The sequence below is a fragment of the Vipera berus genome (assembly GCF_964194415.1).
Source record: "Vipera berus genome assembly, chromosome: 3".
Lineage (NCBI taxonomy): Eukaryota > Metazoa > Chordata > Lepidosauria > Squamata > Viperidae > Vipera > Vipera berus.
In genome coordinates, this window is record NC_138204.1 from 113,101,686 (window position 1) to 113,125,344 (window position 23,659).

Below are 23,659 nucleotides of genomic sequence, written 5' to 3' on the forward strand. Positions count from 1 at the left end.
GTTTTGTGGAAAGGCTGAGCTTTTTTGGATTAAAGTTCAAGTTTTGTTTGCAATCTTTTTTTTTTTTCTTCTTTTTTCTTTTTTGTTGTGTTTGGAATAATTATAGATGTGGTACTGGAAGAGGAACGGTCGATTACAGAAGAGTTGACTTTAAAGTTTTTTTGATTTGGGATCCTTGGTTAATTTGGAAAATTATTTGTAAGAATGTTATATCATGGAATGGATAAAATGGATGGAGTTTATTTAGGATAAGTATAGGGTTGAGAAGGGTTTTTTTTTTTTCCTTTTTTTTTGTCTTTAATATATGTTTAATACTATTAAGGTTTGTTCCATTCTATATAAGCTAGAGAGTGTCCTTTTCATATTCTAGTTTTTTTTTTACATATATATTTAATATTGTTAAGGTTTGTTTTATCCTATATAAGCTAGAGAGTGATGGATTTTAGAATTTATAGTTGTTAGTATATGGTTGCTTAGGTTTGCTTTTTTTTATATATATATACCTTGTATTCAGCTCTGGGAAGTAGGGGGGGGGAGGGGGGGAGGTAGGGGGGGAGGAGGGAGGGGGGAGGAGGGGAGGTAGGGGGGGAGGAGGGAGGGGGAAGGGGGTTTTTTTAAAGGAAAATTGTATTTTAAAACTTTTCAATAAAAAAAAAAAAAGAAGACAAACGGACACTGATATATGTGAGACCTTAAAATACATATTTCACTCATTATGAGAACAGCAACTAAGATGCCATCAGTGGAAATGCATGAATTCATTTCCAATCTATGATATTTTTCTTGAGTTCACTTTTTTTTCTTTTAGAATGAATTTACTCCACTTGATTCCACTTACTCTATCCAGAGGACAGAGGTCAATTCCATTCCCAAATTCAACTGCCAAGAGTTGTTTTTTTTTAAATAAACTGATACGGATTTCTGAGCCAAGCACTGAGCTACATTTGGAGAAGAGCAGAGTCAGAAAGAGAGCGACATTCCAATGGGCTCACTAGCCTGTAAGGGGCAGTTTCTATTGAAACTCACAAAGATCAAACTCCTCAACTATCTCTGTTTCCAAACCAGGCTTCAATGTTTCCTGTCAAGGCAAAACAAATAGAAAGCCCTGGAAGCAAATCATCTGACTTTTTCCTTCCAACTCTAAGCTTAGCCTTTACTTCTATCATGCAGCAATTCCACAGGTCACCCATTTCCTTTTGTGACTACCACAACATATTGATGGTAAGATACAGACACCCTGTGTATACCTATCTACAAGTAAGCCAGGCTTCGATTCTTTTGATCAGGCAAGAAAACTGGAAGGGATCACAAACAAAACCAAGGAAGCAGCAGCTCCTGGCTGACTGTAGCTGCCAGGTCTGCCATCGTAAGTACTTCAGTCACTTTGCTGGCATCCTGCCATAAAACACGGGGAGAGCAGAAAATGTAAAGGGGGGTTGACAGGATGACAGGAACTAGAGGTGCCAATCTGGAACAAACCAGCAGATCCAAGAACATGAGTGTGAAAATGGAATATGAAACCCAACCAAAGAGGCACCAAACCTCAATGCTGTTACAAAAACATCAAATCTGAATACTATTGGACACTGTGAACTGGTCAAGAAGGGAGGGCCCGGAAGAAGGCAAAAAAAGCAGGCTTTACGCAGCAATATTCAGATCCAGCTTTGCTTATGTTGTAACCACTTGGCTTTAGTAAAAGTATACCTTTCGCTACAAATGGAGTTGAGGGTCTTTCTTTCCTAAATGCCCAAGCTGAGACAAGCCTGACAGTAGCACCAGTCAAGCACTTGTACTATATTATTAGTAATCTCAGGAACACTGGTTTACTAATCTCAATATAGTAGTAGCACTACAAAATAGAACAGCATGCTGTAGTGGTATCTAAGGTGGAAAAAAACAACACTTTGCACTTCCCACTGACCTGAACCATCGGAAATTCCAAGAATAATCACTTGAGAAATTATTTTTGTGTTCAGTGAAGTATACGCAATATTGATTTATTTACTTGGTAACAGACTGAATAGGGAAGGGTTAGCATCCAGCCCTCTTAGTGATTGCCTTTAAAGCTGACAAAATGCTGTTTGTCAAAACTGCTATTTGCCAGCTCTACAAAACAATCACTTATTTCCCACTGTCTTCATTTAAACTGCCAGTTTCTTTCAGCCCCTTATTGAGCAGAGTATATCACTACTTAGCAGCCAACAGACATCACTAAGTAATTTTATTTATTGAACAACACAAAGAAGTTAGTTTACAATGTCTGGTGATTTTGTACTTAAAGTAAAGGTTGATTCAGGAATTAGTCTATGCAGCTCATTCTGACACACTAATCCTTAGCAAAACCCTCTAAAGAAAATTATCAGGTGCCTGAAAAATCTGTGTGTCCTTACCTAACCCTGAAACATTGTATGTGTGTCCATGTGTGTGCAGAGGAATTAAGCATCTGCTCACATAGCCAACTAAGCATACAGTTTACTGAGAGGTACCAAGAAAAGATCAAGTGGGAGGCCACCGTTCCCCAGATAGTCGGGTGTGAGTCTCTCTTTTTGAGATGCGGCCCTGGTGCGCAGTTGGGCTTGCTGCTGGTGTACCTTTCGCCTAGTCACATAGCAGCAGCCCTGCCCGAGCTCCTCGATGTCCTCTCTGGGTTGGTGATTGAGTTCCCGAAACTGATAGTTTTGGGGGACTTCAATCTACCATCGCTGGGAGGATCATCTGAGTTGGCTCGGGAGTTCATGGCTTCCATGACGGCCATGGACCTGACGCAAGTAATTGTGGGACCGACTCATGAGGGAGGCCACACTCTTGACTTAGTTTTCTTATCTGGACGGTGGTTAGATGATCTTGGTGGGGGCTCCCCAATTGTTATGCCCCTGTCATGGACCGATCATCATCTCCTGCGGCTGGTCTTCCATTTTACCACCCCCCGCCGTGGGTGTGTGGAACCAATTAAATGGTACTGCCCCAGACGCTTAATGGATCCCCAGAGGTTCCAGGCGGCGCTGGGGTCCCCACCTGCCTCCCTTGCTCACAGCTCGGCAGACGCCTTAGTGGAAGCCTGGGAAAGGGCAGCCACTGAGGCTCTTGACCGAGTTGTACCCCTGCGGCCCCTGACCCGGTGCAGATCCCGTCGAGCTCCATGGTTCTCCGCGGAGCTCCGGGAGATGAAGCGTCGGAGACGGGGCCTAGAGAGCGGTTGGAGATCCAGCCGATCCGAATCCGACCGATTGCGACTAAGAACCTATACTAGGTCTTATCTCGCTGCGATAAGGGAGGCGAGGTCTAACCACTTCGCCACCCTTATCGCATCTGCAGATAATCGCCCGGCCGCCCTGTTTAGGGTGACTCGCTCCCTCCTGAATCAGGAGGTGAGGGAGGAACCCTTGCAGGGTCGTGCCGAGGAGTTTAACCAGCATCTGTCGGACAAAATCGCTCGGATTCGGACCGGTCTGGACTCTGACTGGGCAGAGTCTGTCGAGCAGGACGCGGGCGGTCTTGTCGATATCACCTGGGAGGAGTTTGATTCTGTAACTCCGGAGGAAGTGGACAGGATCATGGGGAGGCTGAGCACCACCACATGTTTATTGGACCCGTACCCTTCCTGGCTGGTCTATGCAGCCCGGGAGAGGACACGCAGCTGGTTCCAGGCAGTTATATCAGCTTCTCTGAGTGAGGGTAGCTTCCCCGCCGTCTTGAAAGAGGCGGTGGTGAGGCCTCTCCTCAAGAAGCCTGCCTTGGACCCAGCTGTATTGAACAACTTTCGTCCTGTCTCCAACCTTCGCTTTCTTGCGAAGGTTGTTGAGAGTGTGGTGGCACATCAGCTCCCTCTGGTCCTGGATGAAGCGGATTATCTAGACCCGTACCAATCGGGTTTCAGGCCCGGGTACAGCACGGAGACGGCATTGGTCGCGCTGGTGAATGATCTCTGGAGGGCTCGGGACAGGGGGCATTCCTCTGTTCTGGTCCTATTAGACCTCTCAGCGGCTTTCGATACCATCGACCATGGTATCTTGCTGCGGCGTCTCAGGGGATTGGGAGTGGGAGGCACGGTTTTACAGTGGTTCTCCTCCTATCTCCAGGGACGTTCGCAGTCGGTGTTGGCAGGAGGGCAGAGGTCGACCGCGAGGTCTCTCATTTGTGGAGTTCCTCAGGGGTCGGTCCTCTCGCCTCTCCTGTTCAACATCTATATGAAACCGCTGGGTGAGATCATTCGTGGTTTTGGAGTTGGGTATCATCAGTATGCTGATGATACCCAGCTTTTCCTTTCGACCCCAAACCACCCCAGTGATGCCCTCAACGTGATGTCCCGCTGCCTGGAGGCGGTTCGGGTCTGGATGGGGAGGAACAGACTTCAACTCAACCCCGACAAGACCGAGTGGCTTTGCATACCTTCATCCCGGGTTTATTCGGACATTCCACCTCTCGCTATGGGGGGTGAACTATTACCCCCCGTAGATAGGGCTCGCAACTTGGGAGTCCTCCTAGATTCACGGCTCACCCTGGAAGACCACATAGGAGCTGTGACTAGGGGGGCTTTCACCCAGGTTCGCCTGGTGCGCCAGTTGCGGCCCTATCTAAGCCGGGATGATCTATGCACGGTCACTCATGCGCTCGTGACCTCTCGACTAGACTACTGCAACGCTCTCTACATGGGGCTGCCCTTGAGGACCACCCGGAAGCTCCAACTGGTACAGAATGCAGCCGCGAGAGTTGTGTTGGGAGTCTCCCGATACTCCCACGTTACACCTCTGCTCCGTGAGCTGCATTGGTTACCAGTTGCCTTCCGGGTGAGATTCAAGGTACTAGTAATGGTATTCAAAGCCCTACATGGCAGGGGTCCGGAGTACCTGAGGGAACACCTGCTGCCGGCATCGACTTCCCTCCGCCCTGTGCGTTCCCACAGAGAGGGCCTCCTCAGGGTGCCACCGGTCAGAGAATGTCAATTGGTGGCCCCCAGGGGGAGATCCTTCTCTGTGGGCGCCCCGGAGCTATGGAACCAGCTACCGGTTGAGCTCCGGACGGCGCCCGACCTTCGCTCCTTTCGCCACAAGCTAAAAACATACTTTTTTGAACAAGCTGGCCTGGCCTGATGAGGGGATTGGGGGGGGGTTGCTACTGTTTTTTATTAGGTTTTAATGATGTATTTTAGTATGTGGGCATTTATTTAATCTTGTTTTAACTTTTGTAATTTGTATTTTTATTCTTGCCCTGTTCACCGCCCTGAGTCCTTCGGGAGAAGGGCGGTATAGAAATAGTATTAAATAAAATAAATAAATAAATAAGGCTAAGAAAGGAAGTGGTAACAAGATTTTTAAAACTCACTCTAAATACTATTTTGTAACAGAGCTATTAACATTTTTTTCTGATCCTAAAAAACAGACATTATTTAGGATTAGCAATGGAGCCAAAACAAAAATCAAATAGTTTTAAAAATCCATCCAACATTGAAAGAGTAATAATGGAAGCCACAAGATGATATATGAGGCTGTTTGATATGCAGGCCTCAAGGTCAATCTTGAAAACATAACAACCCATACAGCAAATGGCTGGTTAGTTCCCAAATGGATGTAACAGTGGCCAGAATTGAGTGCCAAGAAAGAGGGCAATAAATTAGCCCCTAAACTAACATGATCTATCAGAGCAGGAGATTCAATTATTTCAAGCAGCAAAGCAGGAAAAAGAAAGAAATGCAGTCAATAGGAAATTGGATTATAATACAATTGATCACTCTGATAGTATCTAATTCTGTCACCGGTTCTCAGTGTGCGGTTAAAACATTTATGGAAAAAACCCCCACATACTTATGTCTAATTCATCATGAGAAGAACAAAATTATCAGGCTAATACTCTGTCACATGTGGGATATGAGGCAGTTTTCATGCTGAGAAAATGTGATCTGTGGCAAGATTTCCTCCCTTAATGGTAGAGCTAGGCAATACACACACACACACACACACACACACACACACACACACACACAAAACATGTAGAATGGAAATATATATGTTTTGGCAAACAAATAAACAAATGCTTTTGCATGTGTTCCAATACAGAGTTGAATTATATAGATTTTTTTAAGTGTTTCTACATGCCACAATCTCAACTTAATCTCAAGTCAAAAGAAGAGTTGGAATCAGAAGGAGGTATCTGTCAATGGCTTACATATTTACAAATGAAAGGAATGTAAACAAAAAGGTTATGGGTTTGAATCTGTAAAATGTGAATTTGAAATTTTACTGTGTGCTAAAGAACATATTATTGCCATATTATTTATAAATATGTAAACATTGTATGATTGAATGGGGGGAAAACTTTGAGTATAATATGATGTTTGAGCAATGGAAAAATATGTGGACAAATTCATCTAAAATTTACACTGAACTATTGTTTATAAGTAATTTTTTACAAAATTATTTATTGTTGATATCTAACCCCAGATATATTGCAAATGTAATTGGAAAGAAGAAACTTTTTATGATTTTGGATGGACTTGTAATAAAGCAAAGTAATATTGGGGGCAGATTTATATTTTAATTGAGATTTTTTTAAAAATGAATGTAACATTGAAATGTTAGGACTTAAGACTCAAAAGTTAAGACTTCCCTATGGACAAGGGACTTGAAAAAAATGGATCTTTGTTCTTGTATATATTGACATCAGTGATAATTCCCTATGTGCAAAAATGGAAAGATGCATCAATCCCCTTGATGGAAGAATGAATGGACTAAGTGATGAAGTTAGCAGAGATGGCAAAATTAACTGTTTTAATCAGAGAAAAGAACATATTTGTTTCTACCTGGAAAACGCTTCTAGATTTCATGCTTAAGGCTGAAAAAAAACCTTGACTTTAGGACTTGCTGATTAGATTAGTTTGTTGTTGTACAAATGACTAGCATTTAATAAGAATGTAAAAGTAAAAAGTTGAGGATGTAATTTTACCTCGTATTCTATTTCTCGGAAAAATGATGGAGGCCAGTGCTTTTGCTTTGCTTTTCTCCTTTACCCTACACTTCTCCTTTCTCTTTCTTTCCCTTTCCCATTTCCTTATCTTCATTTTCATTTGTATTTCATATTATGATAATCTTAATTTTTTAAAAAGATTGGAGTGATACCAAAGAAAGGCATACAAGCTCAATTTAAGGTCATTCCAAAGAGATGTGATACTTTGCTAAACTGACAAATTATTTTTGGATTATTTTCATATTTAAATATTGCTGGCCAGTAAACAGAACACTTGATAGCAAATAATTAGATGAAAAAAGTTTAGTTCCAATAGAGTTGTACAAAAAATCATGTTATTACAGCCATCTGTTTAAATCCAAAGACTGATGCCATCACAGAAATAGGAACACAGAGCAGATGGAAAACAGACATAGGCAGCTAGCTCAAACTTTTGGTATACAAGTACAAAGAAGATGAAAGCGGAAGCTGTTTTAAACTAGTGTTTGCTTTTGTCTTACATATATTACACTAAAGTTTGTTAATCTAAATTCTACAATTTATTTTAGACTGAATCAAACTCTTGGGTCTTCACAGTTAGGCCACTTTAAAAGAAAATCTTAATTACTAATCCTAGTATTCCCATTAAGAGAGGCAAAACAGGCTTCCGGTTTTGCGCAGTAACGCAGCAGCTGAGCGATTGCGGGGCTCCACACCCTACGGCCTATTTTTTTCTGTTAGAGGATCCTAAATGGGCCTTAAGTCACTCCAAAGAGGTGACAAAAATGGAGGGGAGCCCCGCTGACTGTGGAGAGGTGGCAGTAGATCCGGTTGTTCAGGGAAAGCCCTCCAGAAACCAGCAGAATAAAGGCTAGCTTCACTCCAGAGTCTAGCCCAAGCTAAAAGCACAAATTCAAGCTTGATTGTAAACAACATGTTTGGAACTGAGTGATAATATCAATTGTCTCTCTTCTACTTGATAATTGATTTCCTGAAAAAAGAAAACCCAAGAAGCAAAAATCCTCCGAAAGTGAGAAGGAGGGGGACTCCTGCCCCACCCTTCTACAGAAGGAAGCAGCAAATTAAACTTTTATGGGGGACAGAAATATATTTGAAATGAATATAAGACTTAAATCTGGATAAGTTTGAAATTGGTGGAATTTGTTAAGATTTTCTTTTCAAAAGATCATTGATGAAAACAGAAGAAAGTAATTGCTTGTTTTGAAAACTGAAAAACAAACTGGTGCTGACATCTAGTGGTGGATGAAAATATACAACTGTAATTGCTCTAATACAGGAATTGGCAGAAAGCCCAGAAAAAGATTACTTGTTTTTGAGACCTTCACTATCTTAACTAAACAGAGAACAGCTGCAACAAAAAAAAGACAAAACATTTTGGGCCACCTACAAGGCAAGAACTATAAATCTTAGGGAAAAATTGACCTTCCTGGATTATAAATACTTATTGAACTGTGACTATAAAGTTGTTTGCAGAGAAAGGAAAACTTTGATTTTTGGCTATCATGGAACATTAGAGATCTGCAGAAAGAACATACAAGAAAAAACAAATACTTTCCAGGAAGAAATGTATGCTATGTTGCAACTAATTTAAACGACAATGATTTCAAACCATGAGGAAATTAAAAAAAACAACTTTTAAAACATAAATGAATACATTTTCAATTTAACCTTACAACAAAAAACCTCTCAGAAAATAAAAATAGAGAACGATCAGATAAAATAGACAACTGAACATAAACCAGAGGAAAGAGATGTTTAAGATTGAACCCAACAATGGAAGGAATTATGAGTTAACCCAGGCAGAGAAAAACTTGCAGGAAATATCGGACAAGGAAAAGATAACCTACATTTCAAGATTGCAAAATAAGTCTGAGGATAAGAAAAAAGATTTGACAAAATGAATTATAGAGCTATCAGAAGAACTACGAGAACTTGAGAGACAAAAAGTGATAAGAGAAATTAAGAGAGAAAGAAAGGAAAAGATTTTCAATGTACATGAAGGGGCCAAACCCTCCCACAAAAACATCTTACTGGATTTGTCTCATGCACCTACAACAACATCTACAAGACTATGGGAAGACTTTCTGGTCCAGCAGAGCATACAGATTAGGAAAGATGTTTGGGGGGGGGGGGGAAAGGCTAAAGTTAGAATCAAGAAATTAGATGATGGGATTTATCTGATGGAATATCAAGCGATTAAACACTTGTTTGAATATGGTTTAAAAATAGAAAAATTCTGGATATAAATATATTTTAGTTTAAGAAGGATGGGTCCCTCAAGTAACATAGTATTTTTTTTATAATATGAGAAATATAAAAATGTTGGGATAGTTTATATGAGGGAAATGTTTTAGATATTTAAGTGTAATTGATCTTGAGAAAATCTCAATTCATAAAAATATTTTGAATAGATTTAAAAGATTAGATGACTGGATTTATTAGACAGAATATTTAAAGATTAAACATTTGTTTGAATATGGGTAAAAAGAATAGAAATTTTTTGGATATAAATGTATCTTAGCTTAAGAGGGACATGTTTCTCAAGTAGTATACTACTTCCTTCTTTTTTCTCTTTGCTTTTTTGTTTTTTTTAAGTTATGAGAAATGTAAAATTATTGGGATGGCTTATATGAGGAAAATGGCTTAAATACTTAAGTGTAATTAACTGAGAAAATCTTAACTGGTAAGAATGTTTTGAATATTGTGGGGAAAACAAATCTAAATAAGAAATTTGAAAACAGGACGTATAAGGAGATAATTAAGATAATTAAAAGTCAACAAAAAGAATTAAGTTCTCAGAGGAAATGAAGCAAATGTTAAATACTAGAAAAATGTTTATATTCAATTGTTATCTATCAAAATACTAAGAAATGTACTAATTCAAGGTTGATAAAAGAAAATATTATTGGAAGAAGAGAAAATCAAAGAAAGCTACTATGTGGATTATGGAATTATAGAAATTAATTGTTATTGATTGTTTTTAAATATAAACCCAGACAACACGCTGTTTACCAAATATTAAGGTGACTATGTTAAAAAATCAATAAAATCTATTATTAAAAAAAGAGAGAGAGAAAGGCAAAACAGCAACAGTAACATTTCCTGGAGTTAACAGAATTTGCACCATCTGATCCTCAATATGTCTTCTATACACTCCATTGGTGATGGGCATAATGTAGTATAATTGTTAATCCATACCATGTTGTGGGAACACTGCTATTGTTTGCCGTTAGTCTTGGGTTTAAGGTAATGTGAGTATGTAGTCATTTAATCACACTCACCAGGTGAGCACATGCACCTGGACTCCTACAGGAATTCTAAAAAAGGAAGACCTCCACTGAGACTGTAGAGTTCTTACTCTTATACAATATAAAATCAAAGCTTTGGAGATGCAAGGACAAAGTTTGCCAAATTAAAAGTTTGCCTTAAAGGTTGGGGGAAAAATAGATTAACATTCTTTAATATTTTAAATTCTGGCCAATTATGATTTGTTCATTTCCTGAAAATTTATGAATGCCCATTGGACTAATATTTCTGGATAAAATATCAAAGACCTTAATATTTTATTTTAAAAAAATGTTGGTAAGTTGTTTAAAGAAAATGTTGCATTGTAAAACAATTGCATTCTTCAAGGACTAACTTTCTTACTGTTTTTCCTTTTTTGGCTATAAAGCATGATATAGCCAAAAATTAATTGATTTTACAATGGTTCCATAGTCATCACTTTTAGTTTGCCCACATCTTTTCTGCCTGATTGTACACATTTATGTTGAGGGAGGTGTCTTTGCACATGTTGCACCTAGGATTATCCTTCAGTGCAGTAAATTAAGTTCCTCTTGCTATAACAGCTGAATCCTACTCTGATCTGTAACATTTATGGTATTGGCAGGATTCAGAAACCTTCAGCAATGTCATGCCAAATGAGCAGGTTTATTTTGTAAAAACAAGCAAACGTGAATATGATTTTTATAATTTGGAATGTAGCTATTTGAGGGGAAAATGGGCTTATTTGGCACATTCCCTGGAATTATTTTGGTGCAAAAACATAAAACAGTCTGCATGCATTTCCAGTTAATGTTAGACATCTTACTGCCAAACTACATTTTGACCATCCTAGTTATATCCTAAATCACCCACACTGGCCTTTCTGAAGTTTTCCAGCCTCCACTCGGGTGTTTATTTCTACTTGCCTTCCCCACATAGACCTCTTTTTATTTTATTTTTAAAAAATTAACTTATTCAGTTGCCCTATTTTGATAATAGGTTGCCTACTGGGAGAACTGAGGATGTGAAGGCAATCAGGCATCTTTCCTGCTTTCATCAAGAAAGAAAAGAGAGAGAGAGAGAGAGAGAGGGGGGGTGAATGTGAAGAGAAGGTTTCAACGGAAAAGGCCAGATGACAAATTGTCAGGCAGACAGGGATCCTTAAATAGCACCTTTCATTTCATGAAGTAAGCCCTGTCACTATTTATCTTGCCTTTAGCTGTTATTCTGTCTCTTTAGAGTCAGTTTCTGTAGAGATTAATGCACTGGGCTAGAAACCAGAAGACCGAGTTTAGTTCCACCTTAGACCCAAAGCCAGCTTGGTGACTTTGGGCCAGTCACTTTCTCACAGCCTAAGAAAGGAGGCAAGGTTCCCCAAAATCTTGCCAAAAATCTTGCAGAGACTTTCCAGGCAGTTGCCAGGAGTCAACAATGACTTGAATAAACACCCACCCAAATCTGACTCGTAAAATATGTACATGCATATTTCTGAGTTCTCAGATGACAGTTTGTGAACTGGACTTCCTTCATTCAAACCCTGTGAAGTAACACCATGATACTATGGTCACCAGTATTGGGAAGATGACTGAACAAACATTTGCTGGCATGCCACCATTTATAACTCTCAGGACATCTAGAATGCAATAGGGTCTGCTGTTGTGGCACCTGCAAGCTTTTGAAGACTTAAATTTATTTTTTACTCAACTACTATGTTTTAAAACTGCATCTACGATTTTTTTTTGCAAAACTGAAGACAAATATACACAAATACATATGCATACACTATACACATACATACATACATGTGCACACACACATACACACACATCATCAACAACTGATAGCATGGAGGGAGAAAAAATGAATACAAACTAGCTGACAGATCTCTGGGAATTTTAAATGTGTGAACATATAAGAAATTTGACTTTTATGTCCTATGGACTTCAACTTCCATGGGGGCTCAAGAATTCTGAGAGTTGAGGTCCACAGGGGCCACAGTTCCCCCATCCCCACTCAATCTGGACCAAAGATCTGTCCTGTAATTGCTAAGTGCAGGAAGAAGGAAATCTTCTTGTCATTTGGCTAAATCTTCATAATTTCTGCTTGTCGAAAAAAAAGTCACAGGCTCACAAACACATTGTCAGCCATAAAAAAGGGAATGAACCTACAGCAATCCTATAACCATATTTCATATTTAGTGTCTAATTATTTTTTCATGTTTTTGAATTTAATCAATGTTGTGATTATTCCAAAGCACCCAATCTGTGTACATCTTGCTGTAAATATAATTGGGACATTAAAAATAAATTTATCAATCAGAAGAAATTTAGCACTAGTAGAAAGTTGCTCATAGAATATTAAGCATACAGCCGAATCTGACTGGAGCTGGTGGAAGAGCCAAGGGCATGCCCTAATCTAACAAACTAAAGATGAAGGTGTAGCCATTCTTCTGCAGAAAGGGCATCTCAAACATATGACCTCCAGTTGACTTTCCACTGACAATGGAGATCTATGACAGCATTTGCATTCCTTCAGCCATTTTTACATCTGCAGTAAAAATGAATAATGCAGTGATTGAATTCTAAATAGGAATCTGAAGCCCTGAATAGAGGAGGAGGAGGAGGAGGAGGAGGAAGGGCTATGTATCAGCCTTGTCTTTCTTGCAATGTGAAGCACATAGCTTCCTCCATCTTCGCTCTTCAAATGTCAGTGTTTGTTTCAGAAAGTAACACCAATTTCCTCCTCCTCCTATAAGTGATCAATCTTTTTCATTATTATTTTCACAGAGCAGGTTCCCCTTATCTGATTAAACTTTTGTTTAGAAATAGTTTCCTATACATGATCCAACTGAAAGCAACAAATATTTGTGGTTTCCACAGAGACAGCACAACTTTCCATTTTCGTTATATTCAGTGACTTTTCAACATTAAATTCATTTCATAGCATTCCTGTACCACATTGTACATGAACAATCATATGTACTTTTATGTGCATCATTCCTGATGAATTTATTTTTGTGTATATGTTACTCATATACACTTTGTGAACACTTTGAATATATTGCATTCAATATATGTAATGGCTGTCTACACGTAGTTACACCCTACCTTGACTATTGCAACTTATTTTAAGCAGATGCATCTCTGAACAGGGCCCATAAATTACAACTGGTGGAAAATGTAGGGGCCAGGCTATTGGCCAGGGCAAGATACAGGGGGGCGGGGTGTGTGTGTCACATGTACTGTATGTCTATCCAAATAAATATCTTTGTGTCAACCTTTCAAACATTGGCTCAAACCCTCCCCCTACGAATCTGCAGGATTACTTGGATCAGCAACAGGGGAACCTTTGAAGGTCTCCCTACTGCACCCCTACAAGGGAAAGGATGGGCTCCCATTTTCACAAAATTTAGAAAAAGATCAAAAATAATTTTTATCACCAAACTTGTTAATTCTGTTTCTGTTATTTTAAATATACTGGTTTTAATGTTTTATTTAATTATATATATTTTTACTTTATGTATCAGTTATATACTATGTAAATAGTACAAATATCTTACATAGAATATATAATATGTAGCTGAATGTTTACATAAACTGTGGTCCTACGTGGGTGACAGGATCATGCTGCAGCACCCTGTGCCTTCATCACCACTTCTTTAGATTACTGCAGTGCACTCTAGATGAGGCTGCCTTTACGGTTTGCTCAGCTGATTTCTTCCAATCTCCTCTTGTCATATTTACACTGCTCCACGGCAGGAAAGAGCAAAACTGAACATCCATCATACTTTTGAAAAATGTATTACAAAGAATGAAAGCATTGATGCTAAGGAAGAAGCAAGAACAGAAGAAATATAAACAGGAGACATTTTACTACTCACTTCCTGGGCTTTTCATCTTTTGTTTTTGCTACGTGGTATCCAGGCTTACACTGGTAGCTGCAGACAGATCCCACATCATGATTCCCTTCCTTGCATCGAGGCACCAACAGCTCAGCATTGGCAATTGGGCCTGGAGAGTCGCACTCCAGTTTGCAGTAAGCTTCTGGAAGTGACCAGAATCCATCTTCCAGGCAAGTGATCCACTGATTAATTCCTGATTTAAAGCAAGAGAAAAAAGAAGAAGAAGAAGAAGAAGAAGAAGAAGAAGAAGAAGAAGAAGAAGAAGAAGAAGAAGAAGAAGAAGAAGAAGAAGAAGAAGAAGAAGAAACATTCAAATTATGGCATAACTAGTTATTTTGAACCTTAGGCTGAATTTTAGTCTGATCCAATTTTATTTATCTTCACCGTTCGTTTAGTTGCACAGACTTTTATGCCACTTCAGTCTGACTGGTATAGGGTCATGAAATGGTAGGGTCTCCTGCTTGAGCAGGGGGTTGGACTAGAAGACCTCCAAGATCCCTTTCAGCTCTACTCTGATTGATTGGTTGACAGTCTCCAAATAATATGCACACTACACAATAGCAACAAATAATTATAATAGAAAATGCTATGCTATCTGCACTATCTTTCTTTGTTGTACTTTGGCAGCGTGAGATTTATGTATTTATTAAATTCATTGGCCATGCCTCTTACCACAGAGTGATTCTGGGCGGCTTGCAATATTAAAACGATAAAAGTTCTTGTGGACACCGGAAGAATGGTTGGGCAGCTGGTTGAGGACCTTACATCTGTCCTGAATGTGAACATGTAGCTGAAGAGACCAGTAATAGGGGTGCATTTTTAGCAGCCCCATTAATCAGTTATTTGCTGATTTAGCTGACCAGCAGAGTTTGGTTTTTGAATTGAGGAACCAAGTATATAAATGCACATAAATAACAAAAGTCACATGTTTAGCACATTCTTCTGTTCTTATGCAGGCAAAAGATTAGCAAAGACTCAAGTGTAAATTTTCTGGAACTTTGTTCCACCAACCAATTTTCTATCCCAAGAAAATCCATCCTACCTTGGAGTTTTGCTGGCTTGATACAGGAAAGGAAGCATCGCTTCATAAACATAGTTCCCTTGGGGCAGGAGAACTCTGCATAAAGGACGTGAGATTGGTCCGGAAATTGGCAGTCAATGGGGTTACATGTCACTGATCTGTCCCAGTCACCAGAGATACAAGTCAGCAAGATGTCTTTCTGGGAAAGAAAAGTGGAAGGGTCAAGAAAAATTTAAAAATTAGTCATTTCTAATTTCAATAGAGCTATTGAAACTAGTGTTAACTTTACCAGTTGTGATTAGTCATTCCTTTTAACAAGAGATTAGTTTAGAACTGAATCAAGTGCCTAATAGATAATCTGCTAGTTTATTTAAATCTAAAACATAGGCAAACTGAAATTTATCATCTCTACCTTTGGCCATAACTCCATGAAGAAAGTGATTCTTCTGTTTTCATTTTAACCACACATCCTGAAGCATAAGCAAATGATTCTTAAAAAGGGAGTACCTTTGGCCACTGGTGGTCTTTCGTTCACAGCACCAATAGCAATGCCACTCTAGCTTTTACCATCCTTTTCTCTCACCCTTTATACTATTTATTTACTTCTCCTGTTGTCCATGGCATAAGGCCAGGCTACTTGCAAGACTATCTTTCTACCAGGTTCTGCTCATCTCATGAGTTCTAACAGAGAGGGCGTGCTTTGGGTCCCTTTTATTAAACAATGACATCTTGTTGGACTCTTGAGTTGGGCCTTCTCAGTGGTAGTACCTGCCCTCTGGAAAGCATCTCCCTGGAGATTCGGGTGGCCCCAACCATTTTAGCTTAGGTCTTCAACCTAGACTGCTTCCCCAGTCATTTGGGACAGTTGGTTAGATAAGCTCTACTATTTTTGGTATGTTGGTTTTTTGGGGTGGGTGTGGGTGGGATTGTGGTTTATCTTTGGACATCTGCAGTTATATGTGAGTTGTGAGTTTCTGTGCTTTAAAACTTGTAAGCCACCCAAAGTCATTTGTGTGACCATGTGTGGCTATGTAAATCATATCAATGAATCAATATAAAAATATTTTTCCCAATCTGGCTTAGAAATCCAAGAAAGGAAACAAAAATAGTTCCCTGACTCCAAGCTTATAAACCAAAATGACAGAATTACAATGGATGGGGAGCGAAGGGAAAAAGCTCACATCCTTTGGAGGAAAAGCAGTAACACGGAAGTCCATACTAATTAGTTCTAAGCAGAAATGCCAAGATTTTTAGTAAATATTCTGTTCTTATGAAATCTACATTCCAGGTCCAAAAAGCAGCTCTCAGCAACCCTATACAAATTATGGGTTTTTAGCAAATGTGAGTATGTTCCCATTTTGCATAATTGTGCCATTTGTTTTTCATAATTCATACTAAATTTGTGAATCATGCAAATATAAATGAGCTGTATAAATCCTGAAGCCCTACCCTGCTTACCACTTAAATTATCCACCTGTCTGACCTCAGAGGGCCAATCAGAGTTTTCTTTGATATAAACGTAGTACACAACTTTATTTGTAAAAATGTAGGGGAGATGAGGGTAGGGACATCTCTAAGGGCAATGAAATATGAGATAATCAGAGGCATACCTGTTCATCAGAATTTGCAAATAGATACAATTTATGCCCTACCATGATGCCTGAAGAAAAAGTCCATCAATGTGGATTTCTAGAAGTATTTTTTTAAAAAAGTCTTGAGAGCTACATGCTGAACATGAAGCAAATGCTGAATTTGCCTTTGTGTATCTAAAATGGTGCAAGTTGAACCTTGATGCAAATAGGGATAAAATTGTGGTCCAGATCTGTGGCAGTTGAATGGGGAGTAGTAGAGCAGTTCGTTTGATATTGATTTCATGTAATTATGTACTATCAGGTCTGTGTCAACACTTAACAACCATATAAATAGATTTTCTCCATGGCAATCCATCCCTAACTTGACGTTTCAGGTGTTCTAATAGTGCCACTGTAACTGAGTCCATTCACCTTGCTGCTTATCATCCCCTTCTTCTCTCTCCTTTTACCTTTCCCAACATTAAAGGCTTCTCTACAGAGTAAGGTCTTTGCATAATACATCTGAAGTAGGATAATTTGAGCCTGGTTATTAATGCCTGCAATGAGGACACTAGTTCTATACTTGTTCTATAAACCATTTGTTGGTTTTCTTGGCTGCTCCTTTCATACAAGTTCTCCAATCCATAGAGATACATGGGTCTTCAGTTGCCAGTCTTTGGCACCAAAGGAGATGTTCCCTCCCCACCTCTTTCCTTTCCCTGCTTTTGGTATGGAAGGAACCCCTACTCTACTTTATTGCCAAAGCAACACAGGATGTAAAGGTGCAACCAGCATTTCTTCAAGGCAGCCTGATTTTCTTTCAGCTCCTTCATTGTACAGCAAGGCTTTAGTGCCACCATCTAAAAGAGCAAGTAGACATGACAGCCTTCAATCTTCCTTCTTTCAACTCTCCTGGTTCATTAGCAAAGCTTCTAATGCTGATTATTTGGCATTTCTGAAGACTTTTCAATGCATTGGGTTATATGCTAGACTATGATTTACTATTTTTATTGTTTTCTACTGCAGATTGTTGATGTAACTTAATGCTATTGTAAGCCGCCAAGAGTCTTTTGATTGTGCTCGGTAGAAAAGAAATAAACAATCTAACAGCAGGTTTCATGGCCAAGAATTCTTTTCCACCAATGTTTCTTGCTAGATTGCCAAGCATGTAAACATTAAAAGTAGCAAATCTGACTTTGCTTAAATTTTTAAATATATTTTAAAGCAAGAAAGAGCACTTTAGAGCACTCTTTTCTCAATCCAAGATGCACCTGCCTAAACAGAAATAAGAGTAATTTATCCAATGTAATGGTGCATCTTTATTTGGGCAGCTCAACTCAGGAGACCTTCTGCCATTAATTTAAAGAACATGCAATTAGTCAATGTTGTTGTTGTTGTTATTCCCATACCTCACCTGTATGTTATTTATTTGACCTACTTATTCACTTGGTTTATCACTGCCCCCCCCAAATTAAGGCAGATAACTAATTTTTTTCACACATACAGTATATACTATATATTTTTATAGATTTCAGAAGGAAATTAGTGCAAACTGGGAGGAGTAATAGTAATACTGGGATAGTAATAATACTTGTAATAATAATACTTGTATGTGGATAAAAAATAAATAGAAATAGCATAGGTCCAGTGAAGAGAGAATGTATAATTCCAATTAATCTTTTTTCAGGACTATTTTCAGTTTAAATTAATAAAGCTGTGTTACAAATCATGATTGCACAGTACACATTAAGTTAGCTCATACAGTATATCATAACAGTAAAAACTGGAAAAGAGAATTATTTACCATTTTCATAAATTAGCTGCAATTTATTTTACTGCTGTAGCTATTATTTAAGAAAATATATCTAGCTTTGTTGTTGTTGTTTTTTTCTTTTCATGCTTTAAGAATATAATGAATTATACACTTAATATCCCAATGGAAATACTTTAGCCGTCTTTTTTCGCATTGTGTTTTACTATTAATAAGAACATAGTTTTAGGCAAATAAAGTTTGAAACAAAATGTGCTAGGAATAATATAGTTTTTTTTTAGAACTTCAGTAGCTCTTTTTAATCTGTTGCCTCTGTTTTATCTACAGGATTCATTCTATGGAATTAAGGGACTAAGGGAAATTAAGTAAGTTTTTATTGGTTGCATTCAGATAACTGAAATTTCTCTTGGTTCTTATGCCTGTTTTTATTCAGAGTACCCTGAGAAGAAACAAAGCAGTGCTGAATATATATACCACCCTCCCTCCCTCCCTCCCTCCCTCCCTCCCTCCCTTCCTTCCCCTTCCTTCCAAGCTACTATAAGGAGGCACATTCTGTTTCTCCACCAGCCCCCAGCAAAAAACCCCCACACCTGGATGTTTTCATACTTTTTCCTGCTACTTGTATAACGTTGTTTAATCCTTCAAAATCACTAAAACCAAATTCAGGTGTATTCAAAGGCAGGATGGGAAAGCTAGAGTCGTCTCGGCATAAAAACTTAATAATAAAGCATTTTTTAAATAAATAAATAAATAAAACAAGCTGAAGAGAGATCTCTAGGGCAGGGGTCCCCAACCCCCGGTCCTTGGACCAGTACTGGGCCGCGGCATGCCAGCAACCAGTCTGCACAAACAAGCAAAGTCAAAACCAGGCAGCACACAAAACCACGCACCCTCTGGTCTGCGTAAAAACCTCTCTCCATGGAACTGGTCCCTGGTGCCCAAAAGATTGGGGACCTCTGCTCTAGGGTCAAGAAGGTAGCCATAAGGACTCCAGGGCAGAAGAAGAAAACCATGGCAGAGGATGATGGTCCATGGTCATGAAAAAGAAGCCAGAGTGAGAGAAGCTAATCAATCTACCTACATCCACAAAATTCAATGAGCAAACAAAATTCTTGGAAATATTACAGTAGAGGCTTTTATCTGTTGCTTACTGATATCAAACAATTCTGAAATGAAGCAACTATTTCCAATTACTCCTTTTTTATGGTTTTCCAGAGATTTTTTATAAGTTGATCTCTTAGAAGTGGAAAGTTGTTATTTACTTTTCCAGTAAAGTGGAAAATTATTTTTTAGTTTTACTGTGTGTGGAAATGCACAATTCCTAAATAAATGTCGGGAGTAGTCAGCTTAATCTGCATATTTACAGCTCTTGTGATTTGTTAGTAAAGAGAAATAAGGTAATACAGAAGCAGCGCCAATTGATGTCCAATTAGTATCTAACGACTAATATTACTATTAATTTCCATACACTTTCAAAGTACTTCATTTGTAATTGATACAAACATTGTATAAAATTGATTAGCACTATTATCACTTCCATAGTTAGAAACAGAGGGCAGTGTCATTGAGACCCAATAGCTTGCCAGAAATACCTGGAAATGAAGTTTACAATTTACAACTCTGTTTGTTTGCCAATATATTATACTCTATCGATTCAACTTTCAAAGGAAAACTAGCTTACTCAACACTACTTCAGAGATCAGTTTGACCTAATCCATGACTAACTACGCACAATGTGCCAAAGAAATTAAATTTTGAGACAAATGAAATCTTTTTTTTTCACTGAAAATAAATTTTGCAGCTACTTATTATTTGCAGAGAAATTTTCTGTCACCATCCCCAGTATTTTAAACTTTTGCCAATAGTTAAAATATTTTTAGCATATAACAATGCCGGAGTTGAGAGAAAAATACAGGAATGTAATAAAGGCACAAGTCAAAACCAGGTATCACAACTAAAGGCTATTTTAAAACAAAATTGAAAAGCTACGCTGAATGTTAAAGTTATAGAAGGAAACATTTTGCAAGAAGGTTAGATTTAGGCTGTAAGCATATCTTTACAACCCTCTCCAGGTGTTCACAAAGTATAAACATGAGGCAAAATTTAAGAAAATACATGTATTAATTTCTCCACTCTAACATCTCCATATTGGGAAAACTATGAAGAACATATCTTTAAATATCTTTAAACAAATTGTTCCATCACAATTTCATTTTTGCCTTATACAGCATACATTTATGAATGAAGGAGATGTTTATAAATGTTCTTTTCATCTTTCCCCTTTTCTGTAGTTAAAAACATATTTTATACCTGCAGAATTTTATAAAAACAGAAATATAAATTCATGAAACTTCACAAGATTTTAGTAAACCCATGCAAGAACATTGAAATTTGCCTGGAACATGATATGAAAGCTCGAGTAGAAAGCCTCACTATTATGTAATATTGATCTTAATAAAGATCTGGTCAAGTCACTGTTGAAAGGCTTGAAAATCTTACGTACACCACACAGAATGGCCTTCAACAAAAATGAACAATTGACGGAATACAATGATATGATAAACCTTCTGCATATTTGTGGAGATTAATTTTGAAAGCCTATTTCTCAAACATCTACATTTGCTTCAGGTTTCTTCCTCCATAACTTCTCTTTTATCATTGACTTATAACTAAAAGACTACTAGGAAAAGTACTGTATTATTTTTGAACATTTCAAATTATGTTGTGAATTCTAGGCAAGAAATCTCAGGGTTGCATCACCGCCACAGGACTAACTAATGTTGCAGGCACTGCTCCCCTCTCCCCAAATATTAAGATATACAATGGGAAAAATGCCTTTTTTATGAACCACACCTACAATGACATTCATAACTCCAATATACTTACCTGTCCTGAGTGCAGCAGTTGTCCATGTTTAACATGGAGAACAAAACCTTTCTCACAAGAAATAGCACATTGCAGGTGGCCCCGACTACTGGAACTGCAGTTTGCAAGAATAGCATGATGGATCTGTGGAAGCACACAGTTTCCCTGCTCTCTGCAGGTGTGTTGGGTGCAGCTGTTGGGAAGAGAAAGGGGAACCATGTACAAACAAAACACAGACACACACATAGAGAAAGTGAGGAAAAAAATATACAATGCTCCAAAACAACAGCAGCAAATCTTGTAACACTGACACAAATTTTGTTTTCTAAACACTAAGCCTCCCTAAGTCAACGTGAACTATTTTATTATATGAGCTGATTTCTTCTCAGCTATGAAATTATAGCCAGTTTGATCAAGCGGTGAAGGCACCAGGATAAAAAATAGAAGACTGAAAGTAGAGTTGAATACCTGCCTTAGCCACGAAAGCCAGCTGCATGTCCTTGGGCCAATCCCTTTTTCTCAGCCCACCCAACCTCCAGAGTTGTTGTGGGGAAAATAGAAGGAGAAGATGTGTTGGATCGGTTCACCACCACAGGTTATTTGTAAAAAATAATAAAAGCAGGATAGGTATAAATAAATATAAGCACTTAAACAATAGATGGAATCAAACTGCTAAAAAAAAACACTGAAACAAACAGGTGACCTGATTCACCTGTTTATGAAGCAATACGAAAGGCCCTCGGTCACTTCAGGATAATGCTGAATTAGAAGACTCCAGTCTTTCAGTCCAACATTTCTGGCCAAAATAGCTCCAGGCTGAGCATCAGGCATTGATGGGCCACCAAAAATTAGTGGGTTGTCTTTTTAAACAAAATAGAGCCATTACGCTAAAGATGGGGGATGGTCTGCAGAATGAAGGGTGCCTGCACCACAGGCAATCTGTTTGAGGAAATACAATTCAAAAGCCACAGGCATTTTCACACCTCTTTTTCTGAGGTCTAACTTCAATTCTGAAAATGACACTGGATAAAGTCAAAGGCTTGGCAGATGATTAGACATCAGCAGCAGTTCACATACTTTTGGACAGTTCATGAGTCTTCCATAGGTCAAATGGCTAAGAATCCGGACCTCTTAACTTCTTGACCAAATATATACTGCTATTTTCTGAATAACCATAAATATTTCCTTTTCTCATCTCCCTTAAACTCTACCTTTTCTCTTAATTATACATGAAACAGAATATTCCCTTTTTGGCTTGGTTTGGGTGGCTGGGTTCATAACGTATCATTCTTCTGCTAATAACTTTCTGTATTATGTGAGCATTTGTCTTACCTCCCCCCCATCCTGCATAAAAGTTCTATTTAAAGATCCCTTTGTGTTCCTAATAAAAAAGATTTAAAGAAATTCCATCTGCATGACTACTAGCATACGAGTGAAAAATATTTTGTTTGTATCAGCTATTCAGTTGTCAGAGAAACATTATTTACATATAATCATAAAGAGAAAATCAAGGATACCTATCCACAAATCATTGATTCTAGGCAAAAGGCATAACAAATGTCATGACATAAAATACATGATTTTTCATACTTCAGCATTAGTTACAAACTGCTGGAGCTCACTGTGCTTACAAAAAGTTATTGAAACTGAATGCCAAAGAGGAACAGTATTAAAAGAGGAAAGGGGGGATTAAAGAATTAGAAAAATTAAAATGAAAGGCAAAAGGTTATTTGTGAAAAAAGACCTTAAAATATAAACAAGAAAATTATGTGGTGGAGGGGAAATATTAAAAAAATGAAACAAAAGGGAAAAAACAACAGGTAATGTTGAGCATTTTCCAGTTAACATAATGAGTAGTTTTGGATTAAAACAATGTTTCAACATTTTCTCAATTTTTTTTAGTACAGCATTTGGTTCTAACACAAACCAGCCATCAAAATTTATTTTAACTTACTCTCTTGAAAAATGTATGAGCCACTCTATAACACAAAAAGTTTTCTTCGGGCAATTAACAAGCATTTTTTTCCAAGAAATACAGATTCAGTTCCTGAAAACAACATTCTTCTTCAATTGTTTATTCCCAGAACCGAGATTTTAGATCTTTAGTTTATTTAAATATTAATCATCGGCCCTATTGCAATGACTCTGAGGAGGCAGAATACAAACAAGAAAAATAAACCACAACAAAAGCAGTGTTAAGAATTTAATATAGCTGTAACTGGAGTCTACAAAATTCCACAGCCAGAGACAAAACCAGGTGGCACCAAAATATCACCAATTCCAGTATCAGTTTGACCATCTGTAGA

General features: G+C 38.2%; 1 protein-coding gene across 1 annotated transcript in view; it reads right to left on the bottom strand.

Annotated features, from left to right (window-relative positions):
• Window positions 1-23,659, bottom strand: part of PAPPA2 (pappalysin 2) — a gene marked incomplete at both ends in the record, with an annotated part of 161,357 nt that overhangs the window by 30,784 nt on the left and 106,914 nt on the right. Inside the window, 3 exons of the mRNA XM_081325236.1 lie at window positions 14,105-14,318; window positions 15,168-15,345; window positions 21,375-21,546. Of these exons, the coding sequence (XP_081181362.1) occupies window positions 14,105-14,318; window positions 15,168-15,345; window positions 21,375-21,546 (564 nt within the window). The remainder of the gene's footprint in view (window positions 1-14,104; window positions 14,319-15,167; window positions 15,346-21,374; window positions 21,547-23,659) is intronic.